General features: G+C 41.0%; 1 protein-coding gene across 4 annotated transcripts in view; it reads right to left on the bottom strand.

Moving 5' to 3' along the window:
* The window catches only part of MTMR3 (myotubularin related protein 3), an 87,439-nt gene that overhangs the window by 13,191 nt on the left and 56,645 nt on the right, over positions 1–17,603 (bottom strand). For all 4 annotated transcript variants that reach the window (XM_054995908.1, XM_054995909.1, XM_054995910.1 and 1 more), the window contains exons 7-15: positions 17,193–17,359; positions 12,176–12,272; positions 11,022–11,135; positions 7,802–8,007; positions 6,615–6,746; positions 4,656–4,767; positions 3,184–3,379; positions 2,467–2,652; positions 13–183 (exon numbers count right to left, since the gene is read on the bottom strand). In XM_054995908.1, the coding sequence (XP_054851883.1) occupies positions 13–183; positions 2,467–2,652; positions 3,184–3,379; positions 4,656–4,767; positions 6,615–6,746; positions 7,802–8,007; positions 11,022–11,135; positions 12,176–12,272; positions 17,193–17,359 (1,381 nt within the window). The remainder of the gene's footprint in view (positions 1–12; positions 184–2,466; positions 2,653–3,183; positions 3,380–4,655; positions 4,768–6,614; positions 6,747–7,801; positions 8,008–11,021; positions 11,136–12,175; positions 12,273–17,192; positions 17,360–17,603) is intronic.

The following is a 17,603-nucleotide window of genomic DNA, read 5'->3' as shown; positions in this document are numbered from 1 at the left end:
AAAAGTACACACAGATTCTGACTGGGAGGAGTAGAGCAGATTTTTGAAGGCTTTGTTTCCTGCTCGCAGCAGAGACCAAACTGAACATGTCCTTTCTTGGGTGTGCTTTTCTCCTCTCTCCTTCGCATTGTTGCACAGGAATGTACCAAAAAGGCAAGAGTAGGTGTGCTGCACCAACTTGACCTATACAGAAAGGATAGTATCAGCACATAAGCCTGAAAAGCTCTCACATATGAAGGCAAACACAAAATAATGCATTCATTTAAAATTTTATTCAAGGTTTTTGAGATAGGTGATATTTATCATTTTTGCATATTTCCCCAGAAAAATACTACTCTGAGTGAGCAGTATCAGACAAAGTAAGCTCTAGTCCACATAAACTCATGTGGAATAAAAAAGTGTTAGAATTTAAGGTGCCAAAAGACTCCTGTTTATTTCTTTTTAAAGGTGTAGTTCATACATGCAAAATGGCTTATATTTTCCTCACACCATGTATACAGAATCATATGCAAAAATCTTGGTATGACCTATACTATACAATAATAATAATATAACAACATTCGATTTACAAGGACACAACCTGCAGTGGGCCAGCCACCATTCTTATGATCACAGCTGGAAAAAATGGAGATGCACTCATAAAAGCAGCTACTGATCACTGTCAAACTGTATTTGGGTAATACTCAGGTTACTCTGAGGTGTATCTCCATGCAATCATGCACACAATGTAAGTGCACAAGTGCACAAGCTATGTAAGCAGCTGGTTGGTTTGTTTATGTGAAGTGGCCCAAACATGAGCAATATGACAACCCTTCCTCTTGATCAATTAATTTCTTTAACACAACACACAAAGGATAAAGCTATTTATTGTCTAATACTGACAGTGGAAGAGAATCCCTATCCTAGTTTAACAACTAAGTTGGAGAGCCAGTTTGGTGTAGTGGTTAAGAGCGCGGGACTCTAATCTGGAGAGCCGGGTTTGATTCCCCACTCCTCCACTTGAAGCCAGCTGGGTGACCTTGGGCTAGTCACAGTTCTCGGGAGCTCTCTCAGCCCCACCCATCTCACAGGGTGTTTTGTTGTGGGGATAATAATGGCATACTTTGTAAACCTCTCTGAGTGGGAATTAAGTTGTCCTGAACAGCAGTATGTATATCGAATGATGTTGTTGTTGTTGTTGTTATAAGTGGAACAAGATGTTGGAAGACAAAATCCTAGGAGTATTTTATCATTTATCTAAACAGCCTTCTGCATTCTATTTCTTCTAACAGACTCAGAACTTACTGCAGCTTACAGTGACATTTTTCAAGGTATTTTGATGATAAAGTTGCTCACATCCTCAATGACTTAAGACACCACAAATGTAACAGTTCAGTCTCAGAATTACCAGAGCTCCATCTGATCACAACTGCTTTAGATGAATTTCAGTTACTGTAGACTGAAGATTTTGACAACCTGCTTGCAGAAGTCTAGCAAACATCTTCATTGCTTGACCCTTGTTCATCTTGACATAAAAGGTATGTACAGCAGATTAGACAGTTGGGTCCAGAAAAGGAGGGGATAGCGCCAATTGCCTGGAAGGAGGTGGTTTTGAAACTTTCCCTATGGAAAACAGTCAACTCCAGCTTCTGAAGAGCTTAACTATATTCCACAAGTGGTTATACTCTTTTTAGGCAATGCGCTTGAGCAAGGTATCTTCAGGCTTTCTAGGATAAGACAGATTTTCTCAGACCCATTTCAATCCAGCTCCGGGCCTGACTTTGGAACTAAAACCACCTCAAATCACCACGAGAATGTCTTCTTCGGGGGAGAGAATGGGGAGCACAACCCTGTTGATTCTCCTGGATCTTTTAATGGCTTTATTATCATTGACCATGGTGTATGACACAGGTGGGGATGTGGGGAATCCAATGCTTCATCTGGCCAATCAGTACCAGAAGATGGTGCTGAGGGGTAACTGAGCCTTTGACGTTTGCGCAATGGTATCCTAACTAAGTACTATCACACATGCACCCTACTTTTTAATATCTATATGAAATCATTGGGTGAGAGCATCTGAGGAGATGACAATTTTTTTAATTTTACTTTTCTTCAAATGCAGGAGAGATAATAAATGTTCTGAACCAATTCTGCACTGCTATTAACCAAGCCACAGTTACATGACTCTATACTTCTGCCTAGCACATTGAATGATAAGTCACTGGTGCAATTTCTAAATTCAAAAGGCAAACAACACTGCAACACCACGCCACATTAGCTTCCAAGTAAGTATTACTCTGTTCTGATGAGCCTTTGACGGAGCTGTACTGTAAGAGACTATTTTGCTTGGTATGGGTGGCCAGATAGTTTTCACATCTTTCGTTGAACCACACCACAAAGACACTTGGAAAAGTGAGAACCCCATAGGGCTGGCTATTAAGAATATCTATCTGCTGATTCAGATGTGTGTGAAAACATTCAACTCACAAGGAATGCTTCGTTAAACTCGAAAGAGCAAGGGAATTGCCTCTGGAGCTGATGGACACAGTCGAGCCACTGCAAAAACACTGGGCAGCGTTCATTCAGGTCATCCGAATTCTCACCATGGCCACAACGATCAGCAAACTTATGGCCAAAATCCAGCCACTCCGTTTCCACTAGCACCTGGAAACCCTGAGGGAAAAGAGTGAAATGAGATTCGTTCGTTTAATTCCCTTCTACTCAAGTGGACCTGCCAAAAACATTTTGAGATCTCGAGCAGAAAATCCAAAATTGGTTCATTCCTTGCAATTTTCACAGGCACAATCCACCAAGAAATTCTCTTGCATAAGCCCTGATTGAATGGACACTCCCATTCATTTCAATGAGACTTGTATAGAATTACTTCCTGGTGGGTTGTGTCCCTGGGCAAGATATGTTTAACACCCTGCCAGTATAAACAGCATTCAAAACGCATCCTGGTCTTATAATAAAGCCACAAAGACACAACCACACTTATGACCTATAGGTCTGAATTATTTTATTTCAGCATTTAAACCTATTATCTTCCCTTCCATTTTTACTCTGCATAGGTTCTCTCCTCAGGGAAGTAAAATAAAAATATTTTAATTAAGTAAATATTCTTTAGAACCGCCACCAAAGTCTTTTCAGTAATATTCAGAAGGAAGCCCGGCTCTGCTACTTCCCATGCCTTCTGTTACAAACCTCTATGGTCCTGTAATATGGATCCAGTAGCAGCTTTGCCAAAGCCACTATCTGCGGCGTTCGGTCCCAGCCATCTGAACAATGCACCAAGACAGGTCGCTGGTCTCTGTCTACTGCATGAACTACCAGCAGTGCCGATTTCAGAAGCATGGATAGGTGCTGCAACCATTTGGTGCTTTCTAGAGCTGACAGCCAGCTGCGGATAACCAAGGGAGAATAGTCTGAGCCTCTGTTTCGTAAGATGAAGTTTCAGGACAGAAAATTAAATTACTTTACACAGCAGTAACTGGAGGGCACCTATCTTTCACCTGCATTGAGAGTCAGTATAGCTGAATGCAGTGATTTTTCAAACTATCTTCCAAGGATCCCTAGGGTGACCTGGAAGCAAGCTGGAGATTCCTTAATTACCTGCATTTACTTGAAAAAAAATGTGACTCTGAATCTAAGACTCCTCCCACAAATGTTACACACAAGAAGTTATTACTGTGCCCACTTGTAACTTGTATGCAAATCTATTATGAAGCCTTCTCTTTTTGATGACACAGCTAGTCTTCCTTTTGAGTAAGTGCAGTAGATCAGAAGTGGGAGGTGAATGGCAGCATAGGGATTAGTCATACCATGTCCAGGGAAACCCAGGAACAAATCCCCACACAGTCATGAAGCTTGCCAGGCAACCTTGCAGCCTAACTTGCCTCACAGGGTTGTTCTGAAAATAAAACAAGAGCACGGGAAAACCACCTCTGCAAGGAAGCGTGGCTAAAAATGTAAATAAAAGCTTTCCTGAAGACAGTTTGTTTACCACTACTGACCATCCCCTACAATATGCTTGCTTTGCATGGGACAACAATATTCAACAACTCTCTATAAACTAAACAAAAGTGCATCTTATAACCAACTGCAAACATGCAGGGATTCCAGGGCAAAAGTTTCCCCAGTGGGAAAAAGAAGAAAGCCACTGATCTAGGTGTCAGTGAGATGCAGCGACTGGGCAAAGGTCATCTATGCCTCAATATACTCTACATCACAGGGCTGTTCTGAGCCTAAAGTGAGGGAAACCCCACCATACACTGCCCTGGAAAGGATTTATAAAAGACCCCTCACCTAATTTAACTTCCTGAACAAATACTTATCTATAACACTGCACTGTTTTAAGAGGAGATTTTCTAGGCTCATTTAGGGCATTGCAGCCAGCTTAATTTTGCTAGCAAACCTAGAGATTGAAAGTACAGTACAAAAGAAATCATTAACAGGACAGCACACCTGCAGGAGGAAAGCACAAAAGCAAGTTTTTATTGACTTCTGTAGAGATACAGGGATCTAAACTTTACCATTTGTCAATTTACCTAACAAATGTTATCAAAGGAGTCAAGAACCATGTGTATATATGGTGTGTGAGAGTGTGTGTATGTATAAATGCATAAATAAAATTAAATGCAAGACAGGGCCAAATGGGGGGGCAGAAAGCCACTTACTTTCCAGGGTCCGGCATTTGTGTGCAGAGCAAACGCAGCGACTGAAAACTCTTCCGGATGGAATGGATGTTTGCCATTCCCATGAACACTACTTCACAGTTTGGATAATACTCTGTTAAAAACCAGAAGCATAAGAGAAGCCACTTTAAACAAAGCAGAAACTAAATGAATGAAGCAGCTTTACCATAAAAACAAGCTCTCAGCAGCCGTAGCCTATGCTAAGCACCATTATCTCATCAGCCTTTGAGGTTCTTAGGCAGTCCAAACATTCTAACAAAGAGCCATTGTTATAACAGAATAGAGGGGGTTAGTCTGCCACACTGTAAGAAAACACAAGAACTTATTTATCCACTAGACTAGGAACAATGGGGTTCCATCCATAAAACCACTTTCAAATTCCATTTTTACCCCCACAGAATACAACTCTGAGAACCATCTTAATTGGCAGCGTAGTATGACTGGGGAGAGGGGAATGATGTAAGGTGCTACCATTCCATGGAGGCCTCTCTGGATGCGATCCTCATTTCAAACTCTTTGGCAGCACATTTTTTTCAGCCACCACACTCTTAGGTACAGCTTATTAGGATCTACAGACTGCACCATGGGCAGGAATCTCAAATATTCTACGGGACCCTAAAAATATAAACCTGGTAATTCTTTGGAATATGTGAAACACCTTCACTGAACTTGAGAAATATTGGTACAATTGTGACCTCATGCCGGGGGCTTTTGTTTTTGATGGCCCAGGATTGTACTTCTGTAGCAACCTGCATTTTTAAAACTGATCATCATCATTGTTATGGCTGTATAAATGACGGTGCATGCTGAAGAGAGTGACAGGCTGGCAACTTGTTCTGAGTATCTGTTTTTCACAGATTAATGGGCCTAAAGATGAATACAGCGTGAGTTTATTGTCCTGTTTTTAGCAGAAGACAAAATTTATCAAATTTAATAAGAGGACATCATACTCAGTGCGTACCAAAATTTAATGACTTTTTAACCTTATACATATAGATGCTTTCTATTTATACAGAGGAAAAGTTCTATACATACACATACTCATATATTCCAAGTTTATGTTGGCAAGGAGGCCAACTTCAGGGTAGCTACAAGTTCTGGAGACCCTGGGCAAGATGCCCCTTCATTGTAACTCAAAGTAACAGAGTTACACTGCTACAATAATGCAGGGGCCTCTTTTGACGTCTTCTAGCAGAAGGAGTTTCATAAGGTCGATTGGAGCATGCATAGGTATGGGTGTGAAGAATGATGTGTTTGCTGCAAGATTTTGGGCAATGATTCTTTACCATATGAGAAAGGGGGGGGGGTCATAGCTCAGTTAATACCACATATGTTTTGTATGTAATAAATAAGGGCTAAAGTCCAATCCCTGGTATCTCCAGTTAAGATGGAGATGTAAGAGGCTGGGAAAGACAGCAAAGTGTCCCTGTCAGACAATACTGCCTTATAAAGATATCGTCAAATGATGAAAATACAACATTTATACCACACACCAGAGTATTCAGAATATTTCACTAACCACCCAAATTCTATATGATGCGATTATATAAACAATTACTACTAGAACACTAATGGTTATTGGTAATATTCAGCTTTTCTCTATTGTTAACGGTTTTATTCATTTTCTTTATAACATGTTATTACTGTTATTGTTATTATCCTAATAACATAAAATAACACTGCTAATAAGAAAACAGTGTTTTAACAAAACAACAACTTGTGCCTTAGCAACAAGGTAATGTTGTTTAAACCGATGGACCTAATCCAAGTGACACCCCAATTTTGAATCTCTTAAGTTTTAGTACACTTTCTTTCCTTCTCATCATCTTTCCATCTCTAAGGGCAGCTACTTTAACCAGACTGATACAGTTTAGACAAGATTTATTTTCTTCTCTGTATAAATATCTTAATAAAAACTATTAGCACAGGACCATGACTTACCTGGACATTCACAGCCTCCTCCTTTGGCCCTGTTTGCCACAGCAGCTGCATAGGAGCGTGCATCCAAGATCAAAAGTTTCTGAGGCTGGATAGCTAAGCTTTCTGCTCCTGAAGCATTTGATATGGAAGAGTCTGTTTTAAGGAGTTGGGGGAGAGAAAGGATTATTCTATAGCAGTTATCCCAAAACCACACAGTTCAAACACAGGGCAAATAATATATATTTCATATCTGAGCTTCAATTAGACAGCTTAAGATTCTACCAACATCAAAAGAGCCTAACTGTAAGCAGCACTGCAACCACTGCCTTTAATATCCATGTTATCTTTTATACAGTATACTGGAGAAGAATGCACGTTTTCCAGAAATATTTCAGCCAATGGGAGAGGGGAAAGAGACATTTCCCATTTATCTAACCCTAAAAAAAATTGAATCTCAGACAATAATTAAAATATATAAGTTAGTTACCATAAAAAATTGTACTGTTTGGCATACGCTTACAACAAAAAGTACAGCAAGCCACATTGTGTATATACCCCATACTGAAGAAAAAGAGCTGCAGACTTCTGCTTTGTTAGTTCATGTACCTTATTTTTTCCTACCTCTCAGATGCCAAAAACTGAATGTTGAAAATAGAACACACAAATTTTGTTGTAACAAACAAGTATTATTTGGACAGTAACAGTCTCAGAGTCCCAATATGACAAGGAGGATATGTGAATACTGAATTAATCTATAACGGAGAACAATGAACTATATAATAGTGTATTATAATCACACACATATTATATTAATTGTGGACAAACTTAGTCACATGAACATAACCCTGAAAATATGTTCTATATTCACAGGAATTATAATTACTCAATGTTGTACCTTATCTTACAAAAAGTTTTTTATACTTTATGTTGAGTAAAACTTTATACTTTATGTTGAGTAAAACTTGTCTTAAAAAGTATTTCACTTGTTCCCAATGACAAAATATTCTACAGTTTTTCAGTGCTCCCAACAAAGTCCTTTGGGGAAAAAAGTTTTATTGAATTTTTCTGGTCTTTTCTCATGGAGCATCCACATGTCTAGATTACAAGCAAAAAAATCCATCTGCTAAAATCAATGGAGGCTTCTCATTTCAGCTACATGGAGAAAGACATTCCAAAATTTCAAAAGTGTAAGAACTATGGAAGCTTACCAAATTCCATATCAGAAAAGTCTCCCCCATTGGAAAAGTCTCTTGAACAGTTTCCATTCATTAATTTACTGTTGCTGGACTTGGAGTCTGAGGCACAGGCTTTGGCCACTGATTGGACAAGATGTTCGTCATCAGCATTTCTCCAGCCCCACCAACTGACTTCAGGCTGCCCACAACGGGAAATTACAGCTCCATTGTTCTGGTGCCTATACAGGAAACAGAAATTAAACCATTTAAATGTAAACATCATTAACAGTACCCTAATCACAGACACTTCTAAAATAATTGCACTTAGTGGATTAGGAATTGCTGACTCATTGGCAGATTCCAGAAGTGATTCAAACTCAAATTTTTATAATGCCTGCATGCCTCACAGAACAGTACTCCATGTATACAATCTGTGGCTTGAATCCTAAGGTACTGTTCTGCTGGCACAACAGCAGCTCTTTTGATGCATGCACACGTATGCATGTGTGTGGGTATTTCTGGCAATTCTCTCTCCTGCTGCAGACTCCCAATTTGCTCCCCAAACTTCAGGTTTCCCGACCTCCAGGAGCATAATTATGGGGATTACAGAAGTAAGAGAGGGTGGTGGGTAAACTGACTTCCAATTCCACTCTCACTGTCAACTGCAATTTTACCAGCTTTGGTTGACATGCCAGCTATAGCCATTCCTCAAAAGGCTGCCTTTGAAATCTGTTCAGAAACTACCATCAGTCCAAAATGTGACAAGCCAGGCTGTTGTCTAGGGCTGTATACGAGAATCATATCACCCTCTTCTGAATGATCTGTACCGGCTGCCCATTAGTTTCTGAACACAATTTAAAGTGCTGGGCTTTACCTTTAAGGCTTTAAATGGTTTGGGACTAGGGTACTTGTAGGACCATCTTCTCCTGTAATGTCCAGCCTGCCAGTTATGATCCTCATCTTAAGCCCTGCAAGAGGTGAGGCGGATGGCAAACAGAGAGGGCTTTTTCAGTTGTAGCACTGTGCCTCTGAAGCTCTTGAGGCTCACTAGGTGTTTACTGTCTTTTACGTGACAGGTCAAAACATTTTTCTTTAGCTAGGCTTTAAACTGAATGGTTTCAGCTTTTCAATTGTTTCTGTGGTCTGCTTCTAGCCTTTGTTTTAATAACATAATAATCATAACATTTGATTTATATACCACCCTTCAAGACAACTAACCACCTAGTCAGAGCGGTTTACAAAGTATATGATTATTATTATCCTCACGACAATAACCCTGTGAGGTGGGTGGGGCTGAGAGAGCTCTGAAGAGCTGTGTCTGACCCAAGGTCACTCAGCTGGCTTCAAGCGGAAGAGTGGGGAATCTAACCTGGTTCTTCAGATTAGAGTACAGGCACTCTTAACCACTACACCAAACTGGCTCTCACACCAAACTGACTCTCTTTTATAGATACTGTTTTAGGCTGCCCCTTGGGTATGTGCGAGGCTTGGCTTGAACATTTAATGTTTATTATTATTTTATTACATGTTTTTATATTGTGAGCTGTCACCAGCAGATCTCTAGACAGGAAACATAAAAATCTGCTTAATATATAAAAATTTTAAAAACAGAAAAGTATAAAATACAGAAGTTTAAAAGGCTGCGTACATGCACACGAGAACAGGGCCAGATCTAGGGTTGCTGGCGCCTGGGGCAACCCTAGTCTGGCCTTGTGTGCTCGCTCCCGGCACGGCGTGATGACGTCATTTTGGTGACGTCATCACGCGGGGCGCCGGAGGCAGCATGCAGGGCTGGGAAGATGCTCGCGCCTTTCGCTTCTCCGCAGGTGAATGGTGCGGGCGGCCTCGCAGCCCCCCGCGCTGCCTTTCGCCTGCCCCGCAGAACAGGGGGCAGCTGGCTTGCCGCGCGCCCCCTGTCCTGCAGGGCAGGCAAAAGGCAGCGCGGGGGGCTGTGAGGCTGCCCGCGCCATGCGCCTGCCCTGCAGGACAGGGAGCGGCTGGCTGCCCCCTCTCCTGCGGGGCAGGTGAATGGTGTGGGCGGCTGCGCTGCCCTTTGCCTGCCCTGCAGGACAGGGGGTACGCGACAAGTCGGCCGCCCCCTGTCCCGCGGGGAAGGCGAAAGGCAGTGCGGGGGGCTGCGAGGCTGCCCATGCTGCCGCCTGCGCGCTCCGGCAGCTGGCAGCTGCTCCCAGCGCCCCCTCCCTGGCGGTGCCAGGGGCAGACTACCCTCCTGCCCCCCCTCGATCTGGCCCTGCGCGAGAAAACATTTTCAAAGAATCAAACCAAAAGTTCTATGACCACGTACGGCATGTTATGCTTTGAATCTGCTTTTATGTAGGCAAGTATGCATATAATAGAGAGACATCTAGAATTGGGCAGCTGCCAGTTTACTGCTGGAAAGAGTAACAGCATTGCACAGCTGAGATTAATGCTGATCAGCAGCTTCAACAATTCAGACATACATTTTGTTCAGAACAATCAGGAAAGCAAAGCCCATACATAGTTTCATAAAATCAATGCATCCCCAAAGCCCAATATCTTGTTATGGGCAAATGAGCTACTGCAGAGGTAAGACAGCACTTGTCACGTTCTTCAGATGTATTATGTTCAACATGCAACTAGTCACTTGCAGTGTGTTAAACACTGTTAATGCAAACCTGCATTTAATATGACCTCTGAGCTTGGGCACATGCTCCCTCTCAAGTGGGAGATGTTCAGTGAAGAACAAGAACATTTTTTGAAAGTAAGAGGACCCAAACGCTGAAACGTAAGCTTGTTTATGCTGAACTAACTGTTCAATGAGAATGTTGTAATTTGTTTATCTAGTGTAAAAGGCAGTAACATTCTTATATATACACTCACAATACAGCAATCAAATGGATATTCCTGAGAATCAGAAACTGCATACACTGTTGCATTATAGTAAGTATATTTATGGGGACAGCAATCCTTTTCTTAATTATCTTCAGGTACACTGAAGGACTCTGATTTTAAAGCAAGTTCAAAGTGACTCAATGGCACATAACACATGCATACACACTACTGAAATTTCCCAGAGCACTCACTGATCTTGCTTGCATCAGAGCAACCGGTGGTTAGTTGCCTGGGAAAGGCAAGTCAAAAGTCACTTGTGCCTATTTGAAGATCAGTGGGCTAAGTTGGGCCTAGATATTGAAAGGGTTGTAACACTATATTAAAAAAATCTCAACTAGCCTTTGATGACAAGATGACTTGTTTTTATGGAAAAGCTTACCTGTAAATGACAGCAGGGATGCGTTTCCAGGATCGGAAGCTTGCTACACTCTCCAGCTCTTTGTCTGTGATCCATGCAGGAACTATTAGTTCTTGAGGGTAACTACTGCAAAGTCTACACAAAAGGAGTACATAACAGAAAAATTCAAGTGACAAAATAATGATAAAGATTCTGGACAAATTTTGTGTATAGCTCTACCATATTTTAACATATACCACAGTGTGAAAGCAATGTCCCGAATACACACAGCAGAATGGAAAATTACAGACCTGCTCGAATTTATCTTCTGACTCCCCTCTAACAGAGTGATGAATGCTGACATTCAAATCATGCTGTATGGTTGCCCTCTGCTGTCTCACTGTCCTTTATTAGCACTACCTTCTTCTTAGAGTTATTTTACAAACACTCATTTAGGGTCAGTAATCAACACCTTCAAATTATCAGGCATGGCCCTGTGTTAGACAATAGCCCAATTCTGTTGCTGCTCTTAATGGCCTTGTTACTGCATACTAGTAGTTCTTTACGGCCAACAGAGGACCAAAAACAAGGTCATAAATGTATGTTTATTTAGAATATTTCTATGCCACCTCTTCAGAGACTTGCTTGAGTCAGCTCACAATTAAAATAATATAACAATATAAAACAACAAGCCATTAAAAACAAGCTATTGGGCATCAACAGCATAAAGACCATCTATAAAACAAATTTCAGAACAGAAGCAGACCACTAAAAAAGCTGTTAAGATAAAACTCCTGGTTAATATGAGTATGCTGAACTATCAGATCTTCTAATAGCCCTTTATGTTTAGTGGGCAGGCATTAGGGTGCAGTTACCACTGCCAAGCTGCAAAACTGACAACAGACATCGTAGCTGTGCACCCTGCTCTCAGTGGTAACTCTACACAATGTAAGTAAGTTCAATAAACAGAATAAGACAGTTGATAAGTGAAGTAACAGAGTTACAGAAATCTGAAAACAAAGCATAAGTATTAGACATGAGCCACTGTCACAACAAACTAACCTAAACATTATTAACAGAGCCAGGCTCTGCAGAGTCTGCACCAAGATTCTATCACAGCTAGATCTGCTTCAGAATGCCAGCATCAACAACATCTAGCGAATGATCAGCCATCTACAAGTATCCACTGAACTTACTTGTACTTCTCATTGATATTGGAAATCCTCCAAGCATTGTTCATATCAAAACCCATCCTTTCAACCTCGTTTTTAAATCTTGATGTTACGTGATCCCCTAAGTATAAAATGAACAAAACAGCACTTAATTTTTTTTTATAGGGCACAATTTCTCTTATTTTATTTTTTTTAAAAAAACAGATCTGATGAACTCCTTTTAACTACAAGCAATCTATATTGAGTGATTGCCCTGATCTGGATAGCCTAAGTGAGCCTGATCTCGTTAGATCTCAGAAGTTAAATAGGGTCAGCCTTGGTTAGTAATTGGATGGGAGACCTCCAATGAAGACCAGGGTTGCTGAGGCAGGAAATGGTAAACCACCTCTGATAGTTTCTTGCCATGAAAACTCCACTGGGGTCGCCATAAGTTGGCTATGACTTGAGGGCATTCTCCACCACTACCATATTGAGTGATTACCTTTAAATGGCCTGTGATTTAATTGGCTAGCCACACAATGAAAAATAGTTAACGGTTTCATGAACAACAATAAGATCCAAATCTTTTTAGATTTATGCAGAAATTACCTACACTGTTGCGTTGACAGACTGGGTGCAAGCACATTAGTAAACAGAAGCTCAGTTTGTAATAGACAGGGGAGGTTTAGATGACATAGTACATCCTCATATATGAAGTAGAGAACCTGCGTTCTTTTATCACAAGTATGCTAACTGAGCAGCTGCCAATTAATACATCTCATCCTGCCCATGCATTTGGATGATACTCAAAAAAAGAACAAGTGTCACTTATGAAGATGCCAGGTCTCCCTGGCAACCATCAGGAGGGAGTGCATGGGATACATACACGTGATGTTCCTTCACGCTCCCACCCCCCACATGATGACACTACTTCTAGTTACACTAGAAGCAATGACTTCACATAGAGTGCAGGAATGTGTGCACACTTCGCACCACATTTCTTAAAGAACTGACTCTCGCGTGATGCTGTTCCTTCTCATTATACTCGAAGTGACATCATCATGCAGGGGCATGCATGGCCATTTGCCCAGGCTGTCTACAGACGGTGGGTGATCTCTGGGAGGCCTGCCAGCAAGTGCCAAACAGAGAAGCAACTTGCCACCAGTAGACACCTGGCAAGCCTACTTCAGAAAGCCATTTCCTTAATTATTACACTTCTTTTAAATTTGATTATATTACTTATTTGACTATAGTTATTTTTGTGTTTGTAATTTTCAAAAAGAAGAAAAGTGTATAGGCCAGGAAACAGAACAGGTATCTAAGATGAGCACAATTCTCATTGCTACATTTTGTTTCCAGAATTTAACTGTCAAAAAGAACACAGCGTGTTATATATATGATGGTTCTCTCATAAAAGACTGATTATGCTCCTTGATCCACCTAAGTAGTAGGAATGGCCTCAATGTATTCAGCTTTCCCACAAAACGTGTGAGACTACAGGGAACATCATTATGGAAGAAAACAATGCGAGAGGCAATCCTCAAACAAAGCCCAGATACTGCTTTGAATGTTCTTCATGCATTTAGAAAATGGAGAGAAGTGCAGTTCGCTGTGGAATACATTCTGACCTGCTCAGGTATGCAAAATAATTAACTTGCCACTTCTCTTTTTCCAAAGTGTGGCAAGCAAAAATTCTAAGGAGAGGCAGGCAAACATTTGTGGTGCTATTATGAGCACAAAAATAGGCCTCCCACAAAGCAAAGAGCAAGGATATATGAACTGTCACTTGGAAGTCATCTCTGGAGAACAGCACCACTGCTACAACACATCTGTTATTTTTGCACACATTTCTAATAGTCTCAACATAGATTACATAATGTAAATGCATTCTAATTGCATTTTCCAGGGGTATTCCTCTGAGGAGGAAAAAGTTTTTCGTTAAATCAACTTTAGTCAATCCAGTATTCCTGATTGGTGATTTTTACTGATTTTTATGTAACCTTTCCTGCTTTGGGAGAACCCCACAGAACTGATGTCAATGGACTTGAAACCAGAGACAATCCTAAAGATTTAAAAGTGAGTACTTTAAGCCTATTCTCTCTCAAATACCACAATGTATGGAAGCTCGGAGAAGCCTGTTTCACATTTTTAGCAGGGTATTTTTACATGCTAAACCAAGTATGGACTGGTCTGACTGGTACTTACATCATATCATATTTCAATTCAGGTACAAAGACTGGGCAGTTTGATTCAGCAAGGTCTTCCACACACATCCAGCTCGTTTGCAAGCAAGCATTTACTGAAACAGGCATGCAGTTCTTTGAATTTGCAGTCCTGTTCCTGTCTTCCTTGCCAGTATCATAAGGGATAACCAAGTAATTGTATCTAGCCACTGGAAATAAGTCTCAGTGCTTAGTTATTGTAGCCTCTTCTTACATGCCCAGGGTAAGGCTGATTGCAACCTTGGAGTCAGGCAGCAATTGTCCCCAGGCCACTTGGGCTAGGGATCCTGATGGAGTTTTGCCATCTCCTGGGCATGGAATAACGGTCGCTGTGTGGGGCCGTAATTTTGGGAATTTCCTGCATTTTGCAGGGGGTTGGATGATTCTAGAGGTCCCTTCCAATCTTGTGATCCTATGATTCTTGTGACTTTTCTGAGAGGTGTTCACTTAGATAGTGATGCTGCTCCACCTGCCACTTCATAATGGGTGTGCTGGAGGAAATGGTGATGTGTGGAGTTAGATCACAGCCATGCTTAGCATCTAAAGGAAGGTGTTCCCAAGGAATATGATCTAACATTGCTCTTTTCCTGGCACTCTTCTGCCAGGCCTGCCTTTGTCAGAAGCAAACAACTGGGCTACTTGTTAGACTAAATCAAAAAGTACTGTTTCAGCTATACAATGAATGCTCTTTGACTGTGGATCAAGTTCAGAGTTTTCACTGAGTGCCAGCAGTAAAACCCTGCAGCTCCAAGCCTTAAGCGCTACAAAAACATGGCTCTGTGCGCTATATTTCATTAGCTAATTTAACAACCGGAAGGATTTATTAGAGACAGGATTCAGTCTATCCGAACAACCAAGCAAACCACCAGCATACTGGCACCAAAGGAACCTTCTTTTCCAAGGTTAGGTCTCTAGCTAGTCCAAGTTTCTTCTCTGCTCAAAGATAACTTTAGCCTCAGCCCAGAGACTTACAAGTTCTGCTGACAAGTTCCAGCTCCTGGCTCTCCCTACTACCACCATCTAAGGAGTCCTACCGCCTTTATTGCAATCTATTAGCCAATGCTTCATCTCCTGCAGCTGGGCCTCCTCTCAAAGCGTCCGACAGCCTCATGGAAGCCAGTAACACCATTCCTTAACTCAACAGGCTGCAGCTTCACAGGCCCAGCTTCAGAACCCTGCTGTAAAATTAGGTGGTAAGTAGCAGCCTGATTATGCTTAAAGGCCACAGATTACAATCTGGAAGCCAATCAATGAATTGATCTAGACCTGAATTAATCTCAGACTGGTAAAATAATTGCTAAAATCAATTTTAATTTGCAAAATCAAGAAGTTAGCATAGGTAACATGTAACTCATTTATAACTGGATGCTTCTCTAACACAGCAGAAATTATGCATTTTGTTATTTTCACTATTTTTCTACATGCATATATTGTAGGGCTGAGCCAATATGGAGTGTAGAGCAGAGAGAAGAGGGCCATATTTTACAAATAACTTTGCCTTGGGTGATACGTACTCTGTTTTTGGCAGATGTTAATGAGGGCCAGCAAACAAGGCAAAAATATTCACCCGTTAACAATGAAGGCACAAGAAACTTTGCCTTATTTCTGATATGGCTTTCTGATATCCATCATGCCAATCATGTCATCACACTGCCTATGTGATTGCTCAATGGCTAGGATTGCCTTAAGAAGAAGCCCATTTTTTAAAAAAGTGGCACAAAAGCTGCAGACTGGTAAAAGAAATGACTGCAAATGGACAGCAATGTGCAAAAAGGGGGAGGTGGCTGGAAAATGTTGTCCCCTCCCTACTTTTGCTCCCATATTCTCACCGGCAAATGTCTACCACAGCCCTAAAATGTACCAAGTGAATTCATATTTTTGGATATACACTGTACTCCCCACTTTCAATGGAGTTCTTATGATCCTTGCAGACTCAGTTACAAGCCTAGGGTCTATAATGTATCCAGTGCTAGAAAAGTAAGTTAAGGCAGGATGCCATGGTAGCATCCAGTCTTGACTACTGTAATGTATTGTACATAGGTCACCCCTGTAAACTAATTTGGAGGTTCCAGTTGGTTCCGAATGCTGCTCATTTATTGTTGGGAGTTAGGAGAAGAATTAATATTATGCTATTAATACTATAATCACTCCACGGGCTACTATTGGTTACTGGGCTCAATTCAAGGTATTGGCTATCACATACAAAATTTTTCATGGCCTTGGACTGGCATATCTATGGATTGCCTCTATGCCTATGTTTTACTACAGCAGCTTCACTCATCTGAACAGGGCCTTCTGCAGGTGCCACCTTGCACATGGGCAAAATCAACAGCTGCCCGTACATGTGCATTCTCTGTGGTGGCTCCACATTATGGAACAGCCTACCTGAAGAGGTTAGGAAAGCTCCCATTTTCCTGTCTTTCTACAAACAACACAAAACTGAATGATTCAAGAGGGCCTTTTACTCAGATAGGAGGACTGTACTATAAGGAAGTGGTCTCCGAGGGATGCATCAGTAGAGGTTAGGGACCATAGACTTTACTACTATGTGCTACTCTGTGATATCTGTTGCTTTGGGTATGATCTTACTGGGTAGTTCTATGTTGTTTAATGTATCAGTCTTAGAATCGCTTATGCTCTGTTTCAGCATTTCTTCAACTCTGTATTGGATTTCTATTGGTTTAAATCTTTGCACACTTTCATTTCTATACCCTATTATATTGTCTATTGAAATGTCCTCGAAATCGACTGCACTAATTCACACTGTGTAACCTGCCTTAAGTCTCAGTGAGAATGGCAGACTATAAATAATGTAAATAAATAAATAAAATCCTTCATACCTGGTCTACACAAATCACCATGCTGTTCTTTTTCACTAGCGTACACCTCCATACACCAGGCATGGTAAGCAAATGAAAACAGATCTTCTATCTTTGATGGAGGGCGGATCGCATTGTTCAGCCGTTTAAGCCACTCTTGACATTGCTCAAAGGTAGAAAACTGACACCTATTTAAAAACAGATTCAAATCTATTACTTTTCATCAAGCAAGATCCAAGCCCCAATATTCACACCAATCAAGAGCAGAAAGTACACTGACATTCATGAGCTTATTTAATGGCAAGCAAACTATATGCTAAAAGTGCAGTATAACATTATCACCCATAGAATAGCATAAGTATTACTATGTCTGAGGATTTGGAAAAGCAGGATATAATTTTTAAAGTATTAAATTAATTCCATGTTCCTTCT

The sequence above is a fragment of the Eublepharis macularius genome, chromosome 13, assembly GCF_028583425.1.
Source record: "Eublepharis macularius isolate TG4126 chromosome 13, MPM_Emac_v1.0, whole genome shotgun sequence".
Lineage (NCBI taxonomy): Eukaryota > Metazoa > Chordata > Lepidosauria > Squamata > Eublepharidae > Eublepharis > Eublepharis macularius.
Note: the sequence above shows the minus strand (reverse complement) of the source record. Positions and strands in the feature narration are given on the sequence as shown.